A 27182-nucleotide genomic window follows, 5' to 3' on the forward strand; every position below is an offset into this window, starting at 1 on the left:
CTCGTGTTCACTCTTTGGCATGAAGGAAGTCGTTTTGATTGTTTTCCTTCTGTTAGGCAGGTTTTTTTTTATTTTGGCAACCATCGAAATAAGAGGCCAGACATCTTGTTTTGCTTCATACTCGAGTGTGTAAATGTGGTGTATGTGTGTGTGTAAAAAAAACAACTAAAAGCATTCAGAACTCAATTTCTTTAATAGTTTATGACCACCTGAAAAATACCCAGTTGTGAAAAAAACAAGAAAAGTCAGTCCTGCTTGTTGAAGTCAGCAGGACATTTATCAAATCATGACACGTTATGAGACAGAAAACAGCTGTCGAGAGAATCGTTGCTAGAAGTATGTTTTTTAATCATTCTAATCCAGACTGTATTTGAATTCAGTGTTTCACAAAACCTAATGATTCTGTCAGCGTATGAAACCACCAGAGACTCACCAGTGTATCCGACATTATTGCATACACATATTTGGCACAAGAAGATTTTTTTTTTTTGACAAATGATGCACAGACAAGCAGAAGCTTGTACAATTGTTGAAAAAGCGGAGGTGTAGGTTTAATCCCCTAGGGGGCGCCATCACTCGCTTGTGCTGCTTATAGAGCCAGCTCTTTGCATACCGTGAGCCCGAGCCGCCTGCAAAATTACATCATTTCTTACAACACATCTGACGGAACACAGTTCTGTCGCACAAACTCACACACTTTTATAAAGTTGGATTTAATTGGAGTCGGTCAACAACACTTAAAAATATTGTTGGACCAGGAAATCTTTGTCGTCACTTTCTTCCAGCAACATTGTACTCACATGTTTAACAACGAAGACACTTGTTTGAGTGGAGATAAAACCTGCAAAATGTCATTTATAGACGAGTGTTAAATGGGGTTTAATGTCGGCGACAATACTATTTCCAGTCATTCATGTCAAGGCATCTGCTTTGGATGCGATTGTAGAAATGTTTGGAAAATGTAAAAGGTTTTGTACAAAGTAACAACTAGACAGTAGAAAAATAAAACGATACTAAAAAGATCTCGTCAAGAGATTTGTCTGTGTGCACACACTCGTCTGAACTGGCACTTGGAAAAATACAATTTCATCAAGAAACGAGCAGATTCAACAGAATTAAGTTCCATGCAATCGAGCTACCGTCCCACAAGCGAACACTGAAGATGCCCGCTGTAGGATGGACATGCAAAACTCATCATTTAGATACACACAGAAAAGAAGTTGTGATACTTTTTTTTTTTTTTTTTTAAACTTCACACATAAGAAATCTCTTTGGGCTTGTCTGAACGTCTTATCAAAATGAGAAAAAAGGGCCAAACCTGAGAGGACCGACTGATGATGGTGATCAACGCTCGGTTTCGACAAGTCTAGCTGAAGAGTTTGATGAAGCAGCCGTGACAGTAGGGCTTCTCGTTCTGCTCCTTGAACGTGCCTTTGTTCAGCTGCTTCAGGCAGAAGGCGCACACAAAGTGTTCCGGGTGAAACTTCCTGCCCATGGCGGTGATGCAGCGGCCGGTGATGGCCTTCTGGCAGCCGGAGCAGAGGGAGCCGCGGCGCTCGTGGTAGTGGGACTCGCAGTAGGGCTGACCATCGTGGTCGAAGAAGCTGCCGTTCACGAATGGCGTGAAACACTCCTGGAGGACGGCAAGTACCAGATCAGAGGATGATTGATTCAAAGCGTTTATTTTATGTTCCACATTTAATTGTGTGTTCATTTTTAAATAGATGAATCATTGATGTTTACAGTTGTAGGAAAAAGAAGCCGTTCAGACTCACCCTGCAGACGAAACACTCAGGATGCCACAGGGAGTTGAGAGCCGAGATGTAGTTCTCCAGGATGGCTCGGGAACAGCCTCCGCATTTCGGAGCAAACATGTCGAAGTAATCCTTCCTGCAGAACGCCTTCCCGTCCTTCTCGTGGAAACCTGGCGGGCAGAAGGACGTTAGATTTTGATTTGTTTGAATCCAAACATGGATGTGTCTGTAAAGAAAAAAGAAAACCTTTACAGATTCGTACCTTCTGGTCCAAAGAAAGCTCCACACTGAGCACAGAAGAAGTGCTCAGGATGCCAATTCTTGTCCAGTGCAGTCACCACTTTCTGTGAAACACCAGAAAAAAAATGTTTAAAGGATCAACTCCATTATTTACCATTTACTCTTGAACTGTTGCTAGCACTGGACAATCGTGCGCAAGGTTTAAAATTAAAGATTAATGTTTCGCTCAGTTTCCAGACATCCTTTTTTGTTGCAGTACTGAACTTCTGTTTCGTGTATATAAGCAAGAACATATGATGAAAGTAAAAACAAAAGAAAATGTGTTACTTAATCAATGTGTTTGTATCTTCTCGTTTAGACTATTGTAACAGTTTATTTTGGTGTCTAAACAAGAAGGAACTGTCTCGCTTGCAGTTAATACAAAACTCTGCAGCGAGAATTCTGACCCGCTCTAGTAGAAGAACTCACATTTCTCTGATCCTTAAAACCCTTCACTTGCTACCAATTTCTTTCAGGATCAATTTTAAAATTCTAGTTCTTACTTTCAGATCTATTCATGGTCAGACTCCTCCTTACATCACTGATCTGATCCAGCCTTACACCCCAGCTCGGGCTCTGAGGTCTGTGGATCAGAATCTACTGATGGTTCCTGAACACACTTCTGGACCAGAGGAGAGAAATCCTTCCAGACTGTTGCTCCTAAGCTTTGGAACGATCTTCCTCTCCCTCTGTGTTTGATGATCTACTGACTCCTTCAAGAAACATGTTTTATCTGTACAGGCTTTTCCCTGATTTTCTGGGACTCCTGTGTTTATCTTATGTGTTTTGGCCTTTTAAACTATATATTTTAACTGTCTATTGTTTTGATTGTTTAAGCACTTTGTGACCCTGGTCTGAGAAAAACGCTTTACAAATAATAATAACTTACTTAAGTCAGGACTGAGCAGTGCTAATTGGAAATACTTCTCTATGAAGTATATTCATTTTTTACTTAATAATTACACTTCATTATACAATATTCGAGTTGTATTGCAAATGTATTCTTTAAATCTCTTCAGTAGTGCAGATTTGCTAATTTCTTTATAATATTATATTGCTAATAATATTTTGTCTTCATGTTAGAAAATGACACTTTTGTGATCACATATCTGAAACTCCCTACGTAACCCCCTTGAGAAGCCGACTTAACTACCACTAGGGGGCGCCAATGTTACTCTCACTATGGCTCTATCAGGAAAACACCAAAAAAAACAAAAAAAACATAATAGTTTATTGCCGTGAATTTGGAGTTTGAACACTCTTGCATCTCAAGATAAAAACTAAAACTGAAGTCATTTTGAAATCTTGGCGTGAGCAACATGGATTGTTGTCACTCTGAACGGAACATTTTTTCTCCGGTCATGAAGCATGTTTTATGCCGACCGTTTTGAGTTATCGTTTATGAGAAGCATGAAAGGGAGAAGTGATATATGAACAGAGTGCATGAGAGGCTGTGCGAGTGTGTGTCAAGTGCAGCCCGGGGGGGGGGATGAGTAAGGAGGCCTTGGCAGTGACTCATGCTTGGCCTCTCCCCAGGTTAGAGTCCACTGATGGCTCCATCTCATGGCTACTGACAGAGTCTGTCAATGTGTTCCTTTGATGGGGGCTTTAAAAATATGAGCAGAAGAGTCAATCCTGACATCGTAGCTGCATGATGTGTATGTGTGTGTGTGTCTATGTGTGTGTCTATGTGTGTGTCTATGTGTGTGTGTGCAGTACTAACATCCAGTATGGGTCCATTGCAGTAGTGGCACCGGGGAGAGAAGAGGTGGTGATAGTCTTTCTCGCAGTAAGGCTGACCCTCGCGCTCAAAGAAGTTCCTGGAGCCGATCTCATCCTGGCAGTGGGTGCAGACGAAGTGTTCGGGGTGCCACGTCCTGCCCATCGCCGTCACCACCTGCACGTGCAGAGGATGAAAGGGATGAGAGGGAAAGGAGAGGAACAAGCTGACGCCGAATAATTTAGAAAGAATTCAGTCTACAAAGGTTTTTGGTGGCGATTTGTTAGGTTTGCACTAGATAAAAAAAATGCAGATGGTTTAGAAACACGCTGGAAAGGTCAACTTGAGTGTAACTCTCACTGTTTCTAAATTTAGTTTAATATGAACTTCTCTATCCTGTGTGCTTTTTATCCACTTCTGCATCAATGTATGATGAGTTTCGATGAGTTTAACAGCTTTGAATATCACATTAAGCAGAGGTGGAGGAAGAACTGTAAGAACGTTAATAAGTTAAACTGAGGTCACAGAAATACTATGATAAATGTACCTGCTAATGACATGATTCTTAACAAGATGAAATTCGAAAGAAGAAGGTGTTTCCATTCATTTAAGAAGACTGTGATGTTCGCTCTGGAGAAAGTACTGTCGATCCGTGTTCGTTATTCTCGCACTTCGTTCTTTTGTTTGCACTTTTTTGTTGTTTTTGTTTTTATGAAACTTGCTGTACTGAACTTTCAATTTCCGGGGTGTATACGTCTTTCCATCTATGGTCGTCATAATTGGGTCAATGATTGAACAACATGCAGACTATAACGGTACAATAAAGGAGATAGTTTTCATTGTCCATCGATTGACTTATTTTAATATCGAGATATCGAGATATTAAAATAAGTAAATCATGACTTGATTAAATAAACTTTGATCTTACAGGGTCACATGCTTGAACCCCCCCCCCCCCCTCCAAAAAAAACAGTAACAGACAGAGGGTCAGAGAAGTAAAAAAAGAAAAAGATAAAGATCCTTTTTATCAGCATGCTCGTCTTCCACGTACCTGTCCCACAATGGGTTTCTTGCAGGCACCACAGACTCCTTTAGCCACGGTCTGGACCCCCAGTCGGTTGAGGTCTGACTGCAGACTGCCCAGCATGTTGTCCAGTTTGTTGGCTGGTTTGGCGGGACCCGTGGGGGACGTCACCCCCTGTGACTGGATCTGATGGAGATGGAAGCAGGATCTAATGTCATTTACAGATAATAATCATATAAATCAAATCAACATATGAAGATAAAAAGCAAATAAAAGTTGTTATTCTCAATGATCTTTTTTTGCCGCGTTTCTTAAATAACATCGAGGTTTCGTTGAGCTGGAGGATAGAAATCTCACTGATAATTATTGGGTTTTGTACTTACTTGTTCTGTACTTTTTTACTCTTTTTAGTTGACCTTTTGTTATCTAACACTACCAGCACGTCACTGCAGGTTGTATCATGTTATCTAACAATGTGTTGTTGAGGAACTACAATTCTCTCCCCTGTCACAGCCAACCCCCCGACTCTCGTTGAGCGACAAGAGCAGCTCCATGACCATGAGTCCTGCAGGGAGACAGCCTAAGTGTTGCAGTAACTACACTGTCACACAGCGGATCAGGTTGTGGTGGCACGACGAGCCCGACATTCCAGCGCAGGACCAGACGGCGTGTGTCACACTGCGCCGCGGGGGTCGACACTGGGCTCCCCTACAGGCTCTCGAAACGGCTCACCCTGAACACTTGGCGCCACCACAAGTCCAGGAGTCTAAAGACGGGGCTCAGCCTCCCCTGCATGAGCCACACTTGTAAATCGCACTGGCTGGGTTTCAGGAGCGGCTTAAAGAGGCGACTCGTTTTCAGCTGGCGCAAAGGCCAAAAACAAACCTAATGACGGGACAAATTCCAGGGTTGAATAACAAATACAGACACTCTGCCGACACGAAGCGAGTCACCAGTGAGCATGCTCAGTAGCTCACACTCATCCCTGGAATTACGGCGTCTTATTCACAAACGATCGAGAGAAACAGACATTAGAAATCTATCTCAGGCATGGGATTCGTGAACAAAGGAGTAGGCGGACTTGAGAGGAATGTGATGAGAAACAGATGAAAATGTAAGAAAAGTTAAGAAATGAAAAGCTTGATCCGAGTCCAGTCCATTTCATGACTAAGTGTCCTCTATATGCATCTAATAGTAAGTAAGTAAGTAATTTTTATTTATATATCGCTTTTCCAGACCAGGGTCACAAAGCGCTTAAACAATCAAAACAATATTCAATAAAATATATACTTGAAAAGATCAAGATAAAACTGATAACACAACAGGAGTTCCAGAAAATCAAGGAAAAGCCTGAACAAATAAAAACGTCTTAAGATGTTTCCTATATGCATCTAATAGGGTCGTTTTTCAAGCCTGATTCACACTTCATTGGTTGAATCAAACAAATACATTTGAAGCAGAGAAACGGCAGGAATAAAAATGTTTGCTGCTTCAAAGGTTTCCGGGCAGAAATCAGAGTCATTAACTAATAGAAGGAAAGGCTGAAGCCAGTTCTTCCAACCGTTAAAAGTCAACACAACGTTAGCAGGAAACATAAAACATGTAGATTGACTCTATTAATCCATGCGGACAAACAAAAAGTTTGTGGTCAAATATGGTGTTCCATGTGAATCTGATTGTAACTTGGATATAATGAGGTGATGTGGGTGGGGTGGGGCGGGGCCATGCCTGGGTCAGGTCGTCCAGTGGGTCGTACTCCGTCTGACAACCCACAGAAACGAACACCTTTGGAGGCGGCGGCGGGGTGACCGGCTTCGGAGGAGGACTGGGAGACGGGGGGACGGGAGGAGGAGGAGTGGGCTCTCGTGGAGGAGGAGGAGGAGGAGTGGGCTCTCGTGGAGGAGGAGGAGGAGTGGGCTCCTTGGGAGGAGGGGGAGTGGGTTCTCGAGGAGGGGGTGGCGTGGGAGGGGGAGGAGGAAGGGGTGGAGGAGCTTGCTTTAGGGGAGGGGCCTTTTTTGGAGCGGGGGGAGACGGTGCGGGGGGGATGACTTTTCGCTTTGGGGCGGGGGATTCAGGAGGGATGATGATCTAGTGGGAGAAGAAATGAAGAGGAACAAATAAGAAAACAAATTGGAGCTAAAGGAGTTGATGGATCGACTCCTCACAGAGAAGCACCTGAGCCACGCCCTCGTCTATACCTTATCAACAGGTCTGTCCTCCCGCTTTCGTTGGGGGTTCGACATCACGATGACTCCTTCCGTCATCCAGTCGTCTGGCTGCTGTTTACGTGGGCGCTCCACTCGGCCGATGCCCAGCTTCCCCTGCAGCTCCTCGATCAGTTTATCTTGCGAATTGCTCTTATTCACGTATATCGGTCCCATCTTACGCCGCAACATTCCCTCCCTGAACATGGGATGCACGTTCGTGGTCTCTTTGGTGCGTCGAATGACCGACTTAAGCTGAAGACGATAAGCAGGAATCTTATGTTTTACGGCTTTGAAACCACACACGAAGGCCGGTGGAAAAAAGCACCGCAAACGTTTGAAATGACGATAAGCATTCCACACAGCATCGGCGGGCTCACGGGTAGATGGATATGGTCTGGAATGCTTCTTTGACAACACAAGCCCACAGCCAGGTAGACGTGAGTTCAGCAGCTGTGACATCACCTTCAGAAGAGACGTGGGTCTGATCCGGAGCACGGACCGATGCAAGTCCAGACGTGCACACCCATCCCGCCAGCAAAGCTTTTTCCACATCAGCCGCAAGACTCTGCAGGGAGCCCCGGGAGGCATTTTGCAATCTCTATGCAACAGCACTACATGCATGAAACCACAGAGTAAATCTTCCTCAAACTTCTCTCTTCTCTCCCAAAATAAGCTTCTCTGTTCCCACCATCGTGCCACTCTGCTCTTGTCAGATACAATCATAATCTGATGCCGCATGCCCGTAAAACAAACTGACCACATGGGGTCTTAATGCTTTTTTTTCCAATGTCATGCTGGCTTATTTTGGGAGTTCAGTGGACATGTGCCTTCCTACTTGGCCTGAAGCGGAGACCCGCTCGACAGCAGACGGCTGCTGGGTGGGCAGCTCCAGCGTCGCATCTGGTGTCCCGGGGCAGGTGGAGGGGGTGAAGCACTCGTCCATCCAGCTGGACTCGGTCATGGGTGTCAAAGTCCCCTCTCGACTCAGATCGGGGAAGAGGCCGTCCTCGTCGTCCCACGAGCGATCCTCGTCCCCGGTGATGACGGAGGCAGAAGTCTGGTACTCGTCGAACGACCCATCTACCGTAGGATCAAATAGAGGCTCTCGACGTGGCCACGTTAGGTTCAGGTTGTCACTGCGGGGCTTCTCCGCTAAAGAAATCGGAGACGCTCTGAGACTGTTGCACATGTAGGATTTCTTTTGCACTAACACTGGACTCCTGGGGAGAGTCCCTGGTGTGGTTATAGGACTCGCACACCTTTGAACTGGACTTGAAAGTCTTGGCATCGGCACCGGACTAGATCTACTGGGAGCCATGTCAGGAGTGGACATATTGGGGACCGTTATGGGACTATTTGGGAGTGAGTTGGAAAGAGTTGAAGGAGCGACTGGACTGTTGGTCTTTGTGACTCCTGTTGGTGAACCAGTCTTGGGTTGAGGTTTTGGTGAGCTAGGACTTCTGCTACTAGTTTTAGTCAGCGCTAAAGGACCCACGCTTTTAGGTACTATCGGACTTTCACTCCTACCAGTGTAAGTCAGCAGACTAGCCGATTCCCTTGTGGACACCCGAGGCAGGCTAGTTTCATTTTGAGCAGACTTCTTCAAACTCCTAGCAACACTGTCTACGAGAGTCCACCTGTCATAGTTCTGGAAGTTTCCGTATGAAACTGAAGCAGCTGGATCTACTGTTGCGGAGGCTGAAGAACAGTCTTCATCAATGTGGAGTTGTAACGGCGGTGGCGAAGGAGACCTATCTCCGGCAGCAACAGAATTAATTAGAGATGGAGTCCAGGGTTTTTGGTCGACCACAGACGCATCTACTACTGACTGATCGATGGACTCATTAGTGCCTGGAAGCGGGGACTCAGGCTATGGAGAGTTACGAAATACACACAAAAACAGGACATACAGAAAAAGAGAAAGACCAAAAGAAGGAATGAAATTGAATCAAAAGATCTCACAAATCTGAACACAAACTCTCGCAATCACAGAATAAAACCAGGTTGAGTAGATGGTTTGGATCACGAAACAAATGTCCTATGTAAGTGAGAACAGCTCTTGAAGATAACTAAGTAATAACTAAGTGTTATTATCAAGAAGACTTGGAAAAGCTCTTAAATTACAATCTTGTGAGTGATTTATTATATTCGTCCAAATGAATGAGCTGCTAGTTGCACTACACTTTCAAAGAAAACATTTCAGAAGCAGATGAGGAACTTAAAATATTGCAGCTGTAACACAATTATCCTAACAACGAGTTCACCACTAGGAGTGCTGTTTCCTTCACCTGTGGTGTTTGATCAAGTAAAACTTCTGGCAAGACTCGATCAAAATATTCAGGAGACTAAAATAAGACAGTCGTGCCTTAACTGTTTTGTCTTAATAATTACTTACGTTGCTTTGGACTTTGAAATCTGACAAGGAAGCCATCAGCTCGTCAAGCTCGCGTGTGGCTGAAGACGCCGACATTCTTGCCTGAAGATGTTCACCGATATGTCCCTCCGATACCGCTAAAGGTGTCGGACTGCAGTAAGAAAAAGAAAAGGAGTCCATATGACTTATTCAGACGTGATTGTGTTGCACGAGTGCGTGGGTCACTAACGGTGAGGGCACGGAACTCTCCAGCTCGTCCAGAAGGCTATCGACGCTCGGTCGGACGTCTTCGACCGCACGAGCTGCGTTGCGTTTGGGCTTCTCTAGAAGGGGTGGAGTGACCGTTGCAGTCACACCGTTGGAGTGGATGACACTGGAGGCCGGAAGAGGAGGAGGCGCGTCCTCTATGATAAGAAAAAACAAACAAACAATGGTTGTATATTCTGAAGCAGATGTTATCAGTGATGCTGCCATAGGTTCAAACCTTCTGTGGGGAAGACTGGTGTGCTTTGCTGGACGGCGTTGAGCTCCAACAGAAGTCGGTCCAGCTCTGACAGATTGTTACCCAAAGATAAATTCATGGCCTCGGATGACTCGTTAGTTTTCTGCTTATTAGGAAAACTGAAGCAAAGCAAACAAAAAGAAAAGGTCACTCGAAGATTTGACAATTAAAAGCTGATATCTTGACATTTTCCATGATATCAACACTTTAGTTCTTCATCAATAACGATGACATTTTACTGACGAAAACAAATGATTTGAGGCGTTTATTTCTTCTCTGTCCCTTAGTCACGTGATAAACACACAACTTGATTATTAAACATCCATAAAAGATTATGCTTTTACGAATGGAATATAGAGAAAATGTTATTTAACGTTGAAATATGTCATTCAGAACCAGGAATCCAACCTGTACACGTGATCCTCTTCACCGATTGGCTGGGTTGGACTGCTGCTGCCTCTCGACCAGGAGCTGATCTGAGGTGAAGGCAGGAACACGACTATGCATCATCAACGTGATTAAAGACCCGAGGAAGGCGAATCATAAAGATTATTTACCTCTGTTTCCTCCTCCCCGTTCAGGCTCTGATCAGAAGGAGTGGGTGCGTTGTGTTGATCCCCGACAGGAAGAGTGTAGGGGGACTCTTCAGACGGAAACAGGGGGCGCTTTGAGATGTGGGACGTCGTGGACTCAAGGTCCGCCAACAACGCATCTGCAACAACAACAAAAAAAACCCCGTTATTTAAATAAATGTAAACAAGACATATTGCAAAAAATAAAGCAAATTTTTAACAGCTTTCTCAGCATGACCTAGAGTGACCTCTAAACAACGTCAATATAAGTTATTCTTAACAGTCAATATGCAGTTAATAAGATTATTTGTCAGTATGTGTTCAAAATTAGTTTAAATGTTGGGTGAAAATGAGCTGCTTGGCAGGGGTCTGCACTGACAGTTTTACTAGTTGGTAATACCTTCTCAAATGCAACATGATGATTCACCTTCATATTATCACCTCCAGACGGGCAAATAGAAACTGTAAAACTAACAGAAGGATGTGTCATGTGTCGAGCCTGTTCATAACAAAAAAAACTAAAAACTTAATCTCTGGTATTTCGAGCAGACGAACTGTATTGTACAAGTGTTCATGAAGTGAACACATAGATCTTATTTTAGCACTGACGCTCAACACACAAGAGTCCTGTTACTGTCACAGACACACAGGACCCGAGGATGAAGAAGTGCTTTTTATAACAAACACACAAAACACAATCATTGATTTGGATTCGTTTCCAATGTCTTCATTTCATCAGCAGGTACTACGACAAATGTATTTACCGAGAAGAGGATCGAACGACAGAAGCGGAGGTCAGGCTTGTTTGACGTCACAGAGAAAGAACACTCACACAATTAAACATACCTTAAAGAAGACATGAGAAGAAATGGAAACTAAATAGAAGGTCCATCAGGCAGGAACTGCCTCCTCAACTTGACCATCGGAGCAGGACAACAAGTGAGCAGGAGGGGAGGAGATGATCGGGGCTCAGAGGGGAAGGACGGTGTTAAAATTAATGGCAGCAGCTTAGGTTCACCCTCGACCCCCTCCCTGCTATGCCTGTTCCATCTCAGCTACTTGCAATATGAGTGAGAAGCCACTCACTAAATTGACGACTGGTATGTGAGTCAGTGGCTGACGTCCATTGGCAGGTCGAGTCACATGTTCAAGATAAGAGAGTGGAATAAACCTAGTTAATGATCTGATGCAGGTGCTGGTTGTGTGTTCAGCCGCACCCTCGCCATGGCCAGTCCCTGCCCGACAACAAATATCTCAAGACATGACACTGAACTGAACCAAATGACTAGGGGGGTGTGCACTGATTTATTCACACGCTGTTCTGTTGGGTCATCAAGCTAAAAGGAATGAAGGGTTAAAGAAAAATAAACTGGATTTGTTGGGAAAAGTAAAAAAAAACCACTAATTCTGCAAGTATGGATACTTAAAATACACTTTTTCTTCTTTGTTGAACATGCAATGGCATGAATACAAAAAAAAGTAGTTTAGTTAATACTGATTAACCACGTTTCGCTTCAAAGGAAATAATACAGGGGAATTTTTTTTTGTCACGTATGAGATTTCATTGAAAATGCTTCGCCGTTCAACATGATTCTAGATTGTAACATTGATTTTAAAGCCACACCTCTGGATACAATCCATAACTGACTCGACCATAGCTAGTAAAAGCATTGTGAGGCATGACAGCTATTGACCTCCACTAGGTTATTGATCGATTACAACACATATTGTTAAATTAGAAAAAGTGATTCTTGAGTAGACTGGTCAACTTAATCCAACTAGCTGGCATGTAGAGAACTAGAATAAAAAATAGCAATAGGTTTCAAGCAACAGCTTAGTTAATTACACAAATACTCTACATACAAACAACAAATGTAACATTATAGGATTCTCTGCAGAGTCAGGCTCAAAATCACTTTTGTTTTATGCTTTTTATCCTATTCTTTTAAACCAAACATAGTCATAATGTTAAGAAATAGAGCATATACAGAGTACATAACTGTAAAAAAAACTATTTAGAAATTTCTGGGAAATTCATGATGTGTACATTTATGTTGCACGTGTATGTGGATGATATATGATGATATCTTTTGAATTTATGTCATCGAGATCACCTTTAAAAAGTCATTGTGTGACTTTAAAGAAAAATGTCCTGGAAAGATAAATTGTGTTTCTTCTCATAGTGTGTAGATAATCCCAGAAAATCATTGAAGGCCAAAAAATGTTTTGATTCAACCATCTCGGACCTCTATTGTACTCAATCCCGGAAGTCTCCACCCCCAAGGGGCTCATTGTATAAACAAATGTTGGAGGATTGAAGGCATTATTATATCATAATGGACTCCGATCTCGTAACCCCTCGTTTGTCTGCATAACAAAAAACCATCATTCATTACACTTCATAACACTTTAAACCGAGTTCAGGTCAGAACTTGCCGTTTTAATGAATATTGGAGAAATATTACGACAGAGATTCAGTTGTTTTAATGAAAACTATGTGCTAGACAAGCTCCAGCTCATCCACACTCTCCGCACAAACATACAGAGGTGCGGTCCAACCCTCTTGCTCACGGAACATTGCATCACCCTCAATATGAAAAAATAATCTCCTCTTTCATCATAAAAGGAACTCCACAGATGAGTATACAAGATTGTATTACATTATATTAGGTTAGGTATAACTTTATTGATCCCTCAGATCAATATATAATATATATAAGCGAGGGCAACATGATAAACAAAGAAGTTTGGCATTTATGAGCAACAATCCACATAATATACTTTGTTTAACCGTTTGTTCCGCTTCTCTATGGTAAATAATGATGTGGATAATACAATCAACCGTTTTTATCCAAGCTGAAAACCATTAAATGGTAACGAATGTGAAAAGACTTGTAATACAGCTGAAATAAACTATTTGAAAAATGTGAATTCAAAACTAAATGGTTCTTTTCGATGATTTTAGGAATCTTGTTTTCTTTGTTGTTCTTTCTGAAAATTAATGTATTCACTTCACAACCAGAATGTAAACCTAGATTTTCTGGAGCAGCAGCAGAGAAACCAAAACACACTGGTTCTGAACCAAAGCTTGCATTGATGGTAGCACAACGACATAATTAGGTCAGAATATTCTCCAGGAGAAGTGGGGGAGAAGGGTGGGTGGAGTGAGTTACTTTCACGCTATTGGTGAGCTTCTTTCGATTATACACTTTCAATAAATGTTCACCATCAGGCCTTTAAAGGAACCAAATATAAACTTGGCGATGTTGCAACTTCTTTTTTAAGATGATATGCATGTTGCATGTGTATCTCGATAAAGTGTTGCTCACAAAAACAATAGTGCGAGATACAGGTATACCAGTTTAGCACCAAAAGCAAAGTATGTTGATCCTTGACTGAGAGCAAAAAGGTTTTGAAAATGTCACAGGCATCCATTCATTCATTTCCATCTTGGGTAGCTGGGTCGGCAAAGATGTTCAGACTTTTCCCTCCCTGATAACCCTTCCAGCTTTTTGGTGAGGTGTTCCCAGGATCATCAGGAGACCTCATCTTTCCAATGCATCCTGGGTAGTCTCTGAAGTCCCCTCCCATTTGGATAAAAAAAACACCATCTAGGAAGCAATCTAAAAAGGTGCAACATCAACTGGCTGTAATGGTGGATCTACTTTAAGTCTCCTGAATTACTTAATTTCTAAGAGAGACAACAGAAGAAATGTTAAAAGCTAATATTAAAATCATTCCCGTGTCTGGTCCTTCTTACCAGCACCAAGGCCTTTGATACTGGGGAGAGTTGGTTCAATGAATTCAACAGTATCCACCAAGTCTGGAACACGAAGTCAAGTTAATATGGGATTCAATCCATTCCCCCCCACCCCAATGTCCCAAACTACCCCAGATTCACCTGCACTTGCATTGAGCTCTCAATGTAAGAAAGTAAGTAATTTATATTACATTAAATGGTGTTTGCTAGTCAATTTTCAAGCTGCTAAATGATGCCCACGAACATTGTGGGTCGATCGTGGGAGGCATGCAATGTTTCATCTTGCACAACCCAAGTATGTAAGGATATTTAACATGAGAGGAGGAACAACATGGAAATGCGAACACACGTGTCACACAAATCCATCCATCCCTTTATTGCAAAGACCAATAACTTGTGAAAAGCGGTGAGTCTCAAAGGTAAATGGGAAAGGTCAAGTTCCAGTTTTGATCAAGATTTAAAGGTCAGAAATGATAAAGGTTTTTTATAACACATACAGGCAACCTAAAAATGGCTGTTCAAAATTGGAAACAATGTAGAAAAAAAAACTGTTTTTATTGCAGTGTGGGCCTTTTCTAATATAATAATAATTGTAACATTATTCATGACTTCACACATGTTTCTCTCTCTGGAATGAGGTCACATTCTAAGCATGTTCAATAACTGCTGATGTGTCGTTTAAAGGCAATTAATGAGGACACAAGTGAGAGTAAATTGATAAATAATCCAAAAGACGATTCAAGCAAAAAAACGGTGTTATCGTTTACTGTGGGTAATGGTGTTTTTCCTCCTCAGCAGGCTCCAGTGAAGAATGTATATACTGTCGTGTGCAGATGCAGTTCCTCCGAGGTGAAAATGTGGGTTGACGGAGATTAAGGAGACTCCCTTCCTCCCAGATGAATGGTGTGCATTTTAATTACATGAACTGCTTCTCTGTATGGAGTTCATTACAGGAAAGAGGGAGCAAAGAGGAAGTGAGATAAAAAAGGGAATAGGGAGAGGTTGAGGTGGAAGAGTTGAGGATATCAATGACAAAATTACACATGAAAGGAGGGGAAGTAAGAGAATGAGGGCACGGAGAGGAAACCAAAGAGGATCTTGCAAACATCAAACCGGAAATAGATGCGAGGGACAACACCTTATGAAATATGAAGCACACATCATTAGAGTAGCAGTGCTTTTAAAGGTTGTGATCAGGGTTAGTCCATCAGTCAGAGTCTCCATTATCTAAGGCAGGACATCCCGGCAGCTCCACACAAACACGCTGGACTCCATCAGCCAAAACATATCCGACTAAATAAAGAGCCGCCACAGTTTGTTTCAGGACAATAACCTCATAAAAGTTAATACAGTCGCAGATGTATGAAGAGACATCTACATGAAAATATGTCATCCTCCAGGAGGTTTGTTTTTCTTCGCCATCCTTCTTTTTTTTCACTCCAACATCTGATTTTTACAACTTGTTCAGAGGATGATTTAAATTCTTAACATGCCGCAGCTTGTCGTCGCTCATCCACGAGAGAGACGTGCTTCTACAAAAGACTAAAACAATGTGGCAGGGGAGCGTCGAGTTGAGAGAATGCAATGAGAAAGACATTTATTCTTTTAATGAGGTAGAAAATACTTTTCACTTCCATGTGTTGTCTTTGAAAAGCCTGAGCCTGGGGGAGGAGAAGCTACAAAATTATTGTTTGGTGGAGCACGGAAATTCAAATGTATATCATGGTCTGAGAACACTTCTGAATGAGGGCCGATCCACTAGAGAGTCATGGCAATACAGTGAGCAGCGGAGTTTGATCATTGGTCTGTTATTTCAACCTTTAAAAAAAACTTAAACCGTAAACACTAAGCTAACCCTGATAAGATTTGGTATGGTGAACTATAAAATAAGGTAAAGCTGAATTGCATCAAGTGATACAGAGGAGAAAGATGAATGTATGGCTACATGAGAAGAAAATAGAACGGTTGCTGACTATGCCATCACCTACATCCACTTCCTTCAAACTAGAATAAATATAATGGAAGTACGCAGAGATATGTAATGAGGAAGTTATTTCTGTGAAACAAAAAGGTGAGTCGGACTTTAAAGGGGAACTCAAGTCAAAACCCAACTCTTCTGATTCACTTACATGTTTAAAATGTCAAAGTCTCTCATCATGACCATGTTTTTAACTTATTACTTTATAAAGTTCTCCCCCGTCTGAAATCTCGGTGAATGAGAGGTTATGAGAGTGAAGCCCGTTTTGACGTAATAACGGGCTTCACTCCTCCTCCAGCCTGCTGCAATCACACCCACTTTGTTAATACAACGAGTCCGTTGGAGGTGGAGACTTCCTGGATTATATGACGCGCAGTGACAAACCTAGATTCTTGACCAAGCAGAGTGAGTGTGGTTACGATAAACAAGATTTTATCTGCAGAAAAACAGGGGGAAAAAGTGTTTTTAGTGTGCGGGCCTTAAGCACATTTTCTAATGTAAATATTTCAATGAAAATAGAGTTTTTTTTACAAACGGACACATACTGATGAGAACAATAGAGTCCAACATCTATTTAAGACATACTTAGATCAACACATCAGTTGCCCTTCAAGGAAGAGCTTTTTGGTTTTAAAGAACATGTTAACATGTCAACCATAAGCCAAGTGTAGCACAGTGGAACTTAAAGTACGGTAAAAGAAATCCATGTAGATTCTCATTTATCAAGGTCAATGGTTATCCCGAGGGTTATGGACTGAGTACTGATCTGGGAAGATATTTTTCACTTGTCATTCAAGAGTCTTCATTGGTTCCAAACACAGTAACTGGTCCGAGGACCAGGTATATACACATTACAAGGGGTAAGACACAGAACAACTGGGAGAAGTTGCTATAAATGCATGGGTCGTAAAACCCATCAGGGAGATTCGCATTTTGAGGGCCGTTAGCACTTCAGAAGGGTTCCTAGCTCCCACTATTAAGTGTGGTGTTAAGCCATAAATGCAAGTATCACAATGCTTGTGCGTTTTCTCTTTCTTATCAAGTTCTGCATCGTTTTTCAAAAATGCCCACATAGGGTACAGACAGGTCCTTGGGCTTTTCCAATGTGGTCTATAAAGGGCAACTAATGTGTTAATTTAAGTGTGTCTTAAATAGATCTTGGACCTCTCATCAGTATGTGTCTGTTGGAACTCTTTTTTAATTGATATATTATATAGTATATAGTATTATAATATACACACAAAAAAGCAGATAGATAGAGGAAATCTTGTTGATCGCAACCACACCCACTCTGCTGGGATTAGTCAAACATCAAGGTTTGTCAGCGTGCGTCATCAATCCCGAAGGTGTTCACCTCTAAGGGACTCATTGTATAATCAAAGCAGGGCATGATGAGAAGGAGGGAGGCCCATTATTACGTCGTGATGACACATTCATGAAGATGTGTAGGACTACCTGAACTACTCAGACATTCAAGTTCATAAAAAAATGTAATGGGATGAAGTGATTTTGGGAAGGCTGTGTATATCATGAGAATGCTCAGAGAACACTAAAATATATGTAGATATATATAGCATTCATGATGTAGAGACTTTGTCTGGAGGGAACATTGAGTTGAAAAAAGAAAACAGAAAATTTGAATAAAATTAGAAGTTAAAAAAAATGAAACCATGAGCAGTAATGCAACAACATAGCACACAGGTGCCTCTTGGTTGAGTAGCCTACACATGCCAGTGACACTAGGGCATTCGAGTTCACTAAAAATAACCTTCTTCATGACCCTAACCTGTCTCTGTCAGAGGATGATTGATAGGCCTGCCAGTCAAAGCAACAGAAGGAAGCTAAAGACCACCCGAACATCAGGATCCAATTACCGTAAATTATCCGCTATACGGTCCTATTAAGAGCAGAAGTAAATCAAACCTTAGTTCACTCTTTTAAAAGCGTGCCTTTTTGGACGACACAGAGCATGATTCACTGCATTAAACAAGACATACATTTTTCCCTATAACTCTAAAATGGAAGGATTACTCTGAAAATAATCCCAATTCTTAGTGGAGGATTTTTGGGTGAACTATTATTTTAACAAGTTTGACCTGGTATACCTCTCGTCGTTAATAGTATTTAATAGGATCTTCCAAGTGTGCCTTCTTCTAACCTGATGGAGAAAATGTCCTTGACATTCAAGAGTAGTGGAATATTCATTGATCCATATTGTACACACATCGGTTTAGCCTTAATGCATTTTCCATGACAATGATTGACCACGTGAGGTCCATCCAGCATAAAACAAATCTTACATTCAACAAAATTATAAATTAAAAGAAAGGTTTCTCAGGCTAGCGACTGATGAGACAGCCAATTCAAATTTGCCTTCAACTAGTGCAGAGCTCTCCAGAAAGAAGACACAAAGTCATGTCTGTTATTTGGCTATTTTGGAAAAATAAATTAGTTTATAAATAAATGAATGACACAATAGTAGAGAACAGCTTATTTAAGAAAATACAAACTTTTACCCGACACCTATATTATGCCATATCATGTGATGCGTTGATAAATGCCATTATGCTGGTAAAATTGACGAGTCTCTGAACTCATGAGCTCCTTCTGCCGTGTTCGGCATTCAAGTAGGTCACAGCTCCAGAAACAAGCTTCTCTTTGTCCCCTCTAGCAGGACAGAGTCCGAGGAAAGAGCGTTTGCGAGGTCCAAACCAAAGCCAAATGATTCTCGTGGAGAAGAATCAGATCTGATGAAGAAGGTCCGTATGTAACCAAATGTGAAGATGCATACTTTGGTTTGCTCCTTCTCCACACTTGCAGCAGCAGCATCATCATAGTTGATGTCATTTGTGGTGTCTGGATCCTCTTCACGCCAGGTGATTACAGGTGACAGCACAAAGTACACACATGTCTAGTAACTTAAACCGTCTGGGTTAAGAACTCTAATCATTGGGTGAGAAAGTTATGTCAAGCAGAGTTGTACTTGATCTTAAATCTTGTGTTATCTATGGGTCCACGGTTAGAGATAACACAAGGGTTAAGATTCTTAAATTATCAAAAATATTACAACATATTTTGAGTCAGATGGTATTCATTACAGGGATAAATGTATAAACGTTAAAGGGATAGTTCACCCAAAAACACTCCTTTTTAGAGTTGTAGGCAAAAATGTATGTTAATATGTTGGACGCTAACAATGCTCACTCTTTTTTTTGGTCCAGAAAGACAGTTTTAAGTGTAAACATACATACATTTACACAATATTAGTTGTTAACTAAGAGATCCCTGCAGAGGGTTATATTATTTAAACCAATTAGAGGAGTTACAGGTGCATTTGAGTCATCAAGCAAAATTAACTTGCGCTTTTATTTTAACTGTGTAACACAGCACACTCTCAATTGTCATGAACTGATAGATCAAAGAAATCAGTGTCTATGCATATCCGTCTTTGTTTTTAGATCCTTTAGATACTTTCATCCCTCCATCGATCTTCTGCCACTTATTCCCTTATTGGGGTTGCGATGGACACCCTGAACAGGATGCCAAGACATGCCAGCATTCACACTCACTCGTACTTTACCCTGTGAAAGTAGGAAAATATATAATATACTCAGAAATACACAAATAAGGTGAAAGAAAGTTGCACCGACATAAGGAAGCACTTGTCTTCTTGACCACTCGACCAACACAAAAAAAAATCCAAAAATATACATTTAAATAAAAGTGGTATAAAAACGGAGAGTGGCTATGTCAGGGTCCAACCTTAAAAACGCTGATGACAGTGAGGACACTTCCTGCCATTTAACCAGCACAGTGACTTCATTGAGCGAAGCAGAGGAATGTGACTGGCATGAACAATTATCAGATGGTTCAACTCAGAACAAAGACTTGATCATCTACTAAAATAAACTGTACATCTTCATGAACATTCATATATACAGGTATATATATATATATATATATATATATACCGTATTTTCCGGACTATAAGTCGCATTTTTTTTCATAGTTTGGCCGGGGGTGCGATTTATGTGTGAAATTATTAACACATAATTACCGGTATATCATTTCACACTAAACCGCAAGAGGGCGCTCTAGGCCTGTGTTGATAATTTCGACGTAGAAGAGGAAGCGCCGCATCTTCTACCTCCGGAGTTAGTTAGTTGTTTAAAAGTCACACCGAGGATGAAGATTTCACTGGATTTTAGTTATTTGGAGTTACACGGATGGTTTGGTAAACTTCTTAGCATGTTATTTACGCTATAGTTATCTGAATAACTCTTAATATTTTATACTAACATACCAGGAACGTTCTCAGTTGTGTCATGTAACGTAAGCATACCATACAATTATTCAGCCTGTTGTTGCCTCTATTCTATTTTTATTTTTAATTAGATGACATGTCTGTTCTTGGTGTTGGATTTTATCAAATAAATTTCCCCCCAAAAATGCGACTTATACTCCAATGCGACTTATATATGTTTTTTCCTTCTTTATTATGCATTTTATGGCTGGTGCGACTTGTACTCCGGAGGGACTTATAGTCCAGAAAATACGGTGTATATGTATATATATATATATATATATATATATATATATACAACCCTCTGATGGTCGCCTTCAACAGTAGATACTGAAGCGCTCGTCTGAGAACCGACACACCATAGATGACATGACGGTTTGCTGAGCATAGACTGTCGCTGCTTAGTCAGCTTCCTCTTGAACTGTCTGTCCACACCAGCAGGCTGCGAGCCGTCGTGCTGGTGTGGGTGGTTGTGTTGTGTGAATGCAACATATGCTTCACAGTGCAGCGGTATTTTCAGCGGATACTCATAGGGGACACGCCCTAAAGGAAGTCGAAAGGATTCTCAACTGCTGTTGAAAAGAACATTGTCATGTGTGACTGTTACTCAAGTGAAGGCCAACGACAACAGCAACATAAAAGTTGAACCCCACACGAACACTGAACAGACAAAACACACCGATCTAAAAAAATCTGTTGAGTCAATTACGAGGAACAATGTTATCAAAGTCCGTCACTGTCTGGTCAAATCAAAAGCAGACGGTCATGAATACAAGACACAATTGGATCAATGTCTAAATATGATGGATAATCAAGATCCCATCTCTTAGCTTAGCACAAACCCTGCACAACCAAATAAACAATAACAGCGGGAACATTTGGGAAACATCTCATTAATATATCATCGCAGGCCAGACATAGAAAATCTAATTATCCGATGGTGTTCGTTATCAAAACGCATAGCTGATCAAACAAGGGAAAACACATGGGGTTGCTGAGAAATGCAGTTGCAAGAATGAAAGTAGGGAAGTGGAAACAAGGTCATTGTGAACACTATTTTTAACCCGCACTTGTGGTGACAAACCTCCCATAGACGTTTGTGTCATCCGTCTCAAAGTTCAAGATGAACAACAACCACATGATGCTTTAATTTTGAGTTTGCAGACCAACCTCAAGTTGGATATCTAGAGTATGTAGAATACATTAGGTCACATTCAGAGAACACACAAAAGAGCATTTGTTTCTCTGGCCTGTCCCCGATTGACATTTCCACAGCCAAGGCCGTCTATGCGTCACAGCACAGGGGAAATGTTCACTTCGAAGGGCAACTAATATGGTGATTAGTGTCTCTTAAATTGTTCTTGGACCTCTATTGTACCCATCAGTATTAGATTGGATTAGATTGACTTTATTAATCCCTCTGGAGCTCTCCTTCATGTGTCTGTTTGTACAAAACTCTAAACGTAAATTTTAATATTTACGTTAGAAAATATGCTTAAGCCCCGTCCACTGAAAATACTTTGTTTCTGGAGATTAAATCTTGTTCATTGTAACCAGACGCAATCTGCTGCGATTGGTCAAGCATCAAGGTTTGTTCATCAATCCCGGACGTCTCCCCCTCCAAGGGACTCATTGTATAAACAAAGCGTGATGCTACTAGTTTTCAGTCTTTCGCTGGCCGACAGAGGAGTGAAAACCATTATTTCGTCATGGACTGCGCTCTCGTAACCTCTTGTTCGCTGAGATTTCAGACGTGGGACAACTTTATAAAGTAATAAGTTCAAAACATCATCGTGATGAGAGACTTACTGCATCTTGGAGAGGAAGACTTCAACATTTGTAAAGATTCAAGTTTTCACATTAGTTGCTCTTCAAATGTTGCTACTAAGGTGACAGCAAATGACAATAATAAAGGAGAAATGGAAGAGTTAAGGCGGAACTTACAAAGACGTATCTCAGTAACAGGAAGTGAAGTTCAAAGATTCATATCATGTTGATGCAGGCCCAGAGCTCTGAAGCAATAAGTGGTGGTTGCAACAGCTGTAGTCGAGGCCGTCAGAATAGGTTTTGAAAGAAATTACCCTGTGATAGTGTTAAAATGGTTTAGCAAGTGTATTTAAAAAAAAAAATAGCAATTGTATGTACCAAGTATAGTCATAATATGGTAATGACGTGCTTTAAATTGTAAGAAAAAAAACAAAAGACAAGCAAGATCTTGTCAACTTCTGAATTACAGCGTATATTACGAAAGAATGTCAGGACATTTCAAGTTGCTTCTTGATCAGAATGTGAAAGCACCTCCTGGTTATAAATACATAATTCATTATCCTGGAGGTGGATGGATCCTTGCTAGAGTCTAGAGTGACTCTTCTCTCCCTCTCCAGAGAGCTCTGTCAGAACTCGAAGCTTCTTAAAAACAAAAATCAGCATGAAGACAGAGATAGACTAGAGGTCGCATATTCACACCCAGCCGTCACAGCATGGACTATGAGAGTATTTGTAACCTACATTTACCAAATTTGGTGAAAGGCGCTAAACAAGCTCTCCTGTGATAAAATATATACATATAATTGCAACGGGTTGTGTGAAGTTCTCATTAATTGAGGACACGTTTAATCACCTTTTTTTCCTTTTGCTACATCCCCATTATGAACATCAACATGAAAGATAGGTGGTTGCTCAAACACTTTAAATTAGCATCTAAAGCGCTTTGTGGGGGATTACAAAATGTTTGGGGAACTTGTGTTTGACACATTTGAGATTAAATTACCAATATTCCTTGCACACATTGCAATATATTACATGTAAAAACATCTCAGCATAGAACATGGACAAATGGCATTGATCACAATCTATAATGACAAAACCAAACATGACGAAGACATCACAACTATAATTTATATTATTCATTTGTGATAATCTGAATATAATGTGACAGAGGCGTATCATCTCAGCCAATACTGCAGACATTTTTTCTATGTTTGACCCTCTTTCTTTAAATGACTCCCTTAACGTAAAGTTAAATCGAACTTGACAATTCAGAAAAAAACGGTGCCCTTGGACAAATGAAGATCTCCTGAGTCTGAAGAGACTTTATCGTATCTGGAAGTACACTAAACTTGAGGTTCACAGACTTCACCTCAGGGATCTGATGTCTTCATACAATGAGATGGTGGAAACTGCCAGATCTGATGACACCAGGTCACTGGTAGCAGTAAATAAGAAAAACCCCAAAGTGTTGTTTGACACGATTTATTCTCTCGTGTCTCCTGCTCCTTAAATCACGCCCGTCACCTGTGAAGCTGACAGCAATGCATTGTTGAGATTTTTCATTGACAAAATTAAATTGATCAAAGAGAAAATCTCTCCCCCTGGGTGTGGAACCCCTGCTGTTACTGAGCATGTCTCCTCCTCGTGGTCTTCCTTCAGTGCGGTATCTCTTGGTGATATTTCAGCACTGGTGAACAAGATGAAACCCTCCTCTTGCTCGTTCGACGTCCTTCCTTGTAGGCTCTTTATCAAACTATTTGATGTAATTAGGCCCTGGATCAACTTATAATTCTGGTTCTTACTTTCAGATCTATTCATGGTCAGGCTCCTCCTTAAATCAGTGATCTGATCCAGCCTTACACCCGAGCTCGGGCTCTGAGGTCTGTGGATCAGAATCTACTGATGGTTCCTGAACACGCTTCTGGACCAGAGGAGAGAAATCCTTCCAGACTGTTGCTCCTAAGCTTTGGAACAATCTTCCTCTCTCTCTGTGTTTGATGATCTACTGACTCCTTCAAGAAACATCTTAAGACATTTTTATTTGTGCAGGCTTTTCCCTGATTTCCTGAGACTCCTGTGTTTGTGTCGGTGTCATCTTGATCTTTTAAGTATACATTTTATTGAGTATTGTTCTGATTGTTTAAACGCTTTGTGAACCTTGTCTGGAAAAGCGCTATATAAATATAAATTACTTACTTACAATAAAGGCATTTTGACAAGTTCAAGGTTAAATATATGAGTTCACTTAATGTATGTGACTCTACTGTACACAGTTTAAGACAAATATAAGTACACAATCGTATGTAGCAACGTCAACTAAGTGTTTACAGGGATGAAACAATAGGCATGCAGGTGCCTCATTAAAATCTCCAAAATGAATATCAAAGGCAGAACTCCAGAGTGCTCAGTAAACACACCCTGCCAACGAAAAAAAAAAAAAGGCCCCCAGGCATTACATTCTGTGCTGTCACCATGTGTGCAACTATTCAGCGAATAAACTCCACCCTAGCCGACTGCTGGATACAGTCTATCCTACTACCATAACTGAAGCGACAGCCAGTTGAAATGTACATTTTTGTCCACAAAATATCTTGAAAGTGATTTATCAGGAGTGATAATGTCCTTCACTTCAAAAACCTTTCTATCTAGGGTTCAAGGAATAGTTCAAAAATTAAAACTTCACTCAGTTTCTACGCACCCTCATGTTGAAGGTTGTAGGTGGTGATCATTTTCAAACGGCACCCACGTTTTTTTCCTCATTGTCCAAATAAGGTCACACTTAAAAAACATCAAAATACCTTCATAATGCTTGTCTGTAAAGTTACTCTTGTAATGAACAGATATTTTTCGTGAAAATAATGTAAACCGCTAAAAGGCTGATACAGTATGCTACACGGACAGTAGACACTGGGAGTCTCATAGCTTCTGCAACAAACAGGCTTAAAATATATACTTGTTTAGGGTTTTTCCTAAACAATTTCTCAAGCCAAGGCTTCTTTATAAGAGTGACATTACAGGCAGTAAGGAGATATTGGTGTGGCTTATGGTCGAAGAACGGTATCGTCAGTTCAACCATCGTATGGACATACATTTCTGAAAATAATCACAACCCTTAACCGACATAAGGGTGATTTGAAATTTGGGAAACTATGACTTTAAATAAGGACTCAACCAACTTTTTCTCAGTCAAATATTTGTCTGAAACTTTATTTAAAAGTCAGCTTAAATAAAATAAATTCCTCCGCAGACAAATAGAAAAAAAAATGATCAGGATATGAAAACCAATGTTGGACTAGAATGGTACAAGTTGTGACATTAACAGTAGTAAACATCAGTTTTATCTTGCCCTTTAAAGTATATACTGTATTGAGTATTGTTTTGATTGTTTAAGCGCTTTGTGACCCTGGTCTGGAAAAGCGATATACAAATAAAAATTACTTACTTACATGCGATGGAAATGTAGCCAACGGAAAATACAGACAGAACACAAAGTCTTTTCCAAAAACAGTAACTCGCTCAAAGCCCAATGCACTTTCTACACATTTTTGCAATCGTTTTAATTCTTTAAAAAAAAAAAGATCCAAAATGACAGACTCAATACATTCAAATTAAAACACACAAAAATGCTTCAGAAAAATGATACTAGAGGAATAAGAAAATTACTTTTAAAATATCAAATGGCATACACCATCGCCCTCAATATTATTTGAGAAAGTGTAAATCACAAGACACTAGAAAATGTGTTGGTAAGATACTGTCATCTCTACACGTCAACTAAGAATCAGAGACACAAACTTTAGCCTTCATACTCCATTGCACTTTCCTAAAGAAGAGATAGTTCCTGCATTCACACGTTACATGTACATCTGTGTCCATGACTGCCAGTGTTTAAAGTGGGTCGTCCTTCCTGGTAGAACCGACATGTAGCAGAGGAAACCAATAACATACACAAAAGGAACGTTAGCTAGACGATCTAACTTGTGTTGTGTCAACTCGTGAGACCTTTTGATGCTCAATCTTTCTGCGTCAAAAACCATTAAACGCCCGCAAACTACCTGGCCATGGTGTTGCTCGCTGACACACGCACGTCAACAGGATTTCATTTTTTTTAATCGCTAAAAAACACTAAACGTCGCCAGCAGCCCTTGTTCTGGTTCCTGTACGGTTCACGTCGACGGAACGTTGTTGACCCTAACTTACCTAAATCATCCATGTTGGCCGGAAATCACTGCACCGCTGTCTGGAGAGGCAACGCGGTCGTAGATCCGTCCGCTGGGTTTAAAGAATCGAATGGTCGGGAATCTTGACTGAATGGTGTGAACTTCCTAAGTTCCTTCCTCTTCCTCAAACACACACACGCACACGCACACACACACGCACGCTCCCAAACACACGTTTCGAGCTGCCTCCCTCCCACGGTGCCTCCGGCAGACCACGATCCAGCCCCTCCATGCCTGTCCACCCGCGCCAAAATACTGAGAATGCTGACATCTAGTGGCGGTTCTAGGGATGTATACATGGCCTTATATTCAGGTACCCCTGGTTAATAGAAAAAAAAAGTAGAAACACGTTTCCAAAGATGTATATTAACACGAACCTTCATTCGTCAATCGGTCAGAATAAAAACAAATATATTCGTTTAAACAAAAAGAATGATTTGGGTTCATCAGATAACCAGCCCACCACTCTGAAAGATAGAGTTAAGATAGTAAATTATACGTTTAGTAAAATAATTGTGATGGCTTACACTGAAATTAGGACACATGTTGGAATGGACATTTTATTGTTATGAAAATTATGAAATACATATACAAAATGAACCATTTTACAGGTATTAATACGTTCATGTAAGTTCAAAAAGTGCAATGCACACTGGGTCTGTCATGCAAATAACATGGTTGTATTGATATAAGTGTGTCTTAGATAGATATTGGACCTC

General features: G+C 40.9%; 2 protein-coding genes across 2 annotated transcripts; both read right to left on the reverse strand.

Moving 5' to 3' along the window:
• Positions 1 to 174: 174 nt before the first annotated feature.
• LOC148070418 (paxillin-like) lies at positions 175 to 26601 on the reverse strand. Its single transcript, XM_087801364.1, has 11 exons — positions 26444 to 26601; positions 10418 to 10572; positions 10269 to 10336; positions 9843 to 9979; positions 9588 to 9762; positions 9380 to 9509; positions 4805 to 4963; positions 3757 to 3930; positions 2017 to 2098; positions 1776 to 1924; positions 175 to 1633 (listed from the first exon to the last, which is right to left on the reverse strand). Exons 1-11 carry the CDS (start codon positions 26454 to 26456, stop codon positions 1367 to 1369), a joined length of 1509 nt encoding a protein of 502 aa, XP_087657490.1. The 5' UTR covers positions 26457 to 26601; the 3' UTR covers positions 175 to 1366.
• On the reverse strand, positions 4975 to 8449 carry LOC148070419 (uncharacterized). Its single transcript, XM_087801365.1, has 3 exons — positions 7820 to 8449; positions 6976 to 7236; positions 4975 to 6865 (listed from the first exon to the last, which is right to left on the reverse strand). Exons 1-3 carry the CDS (start codon positions 8315 to 8317, stop codon positions 6359 to 6361), a joined length of 1266 nt encoding a protein of 421 aa, XP_087657491.1. The 5' UTR covers positions 8318 to 8449; the 3' UTR covers positions 4975 to 6358.
• Positions 26602 to 27182: the final 581 nt, after the last annotated feature.

This window comes from Callionymus lyra, chromosome 10, assembly GCF_982586985.1.
Source record: "Callionymus lyra chromosome 10, fCalLyr1.hap1.1, whole genome shotgun sequence".
Lineage (NCBI taxonomy): Eukaryota > Metazoa > Chordata > Actinopteri > Syngnathiformes > Callionymidae > Callionymus > Callionymus lyra.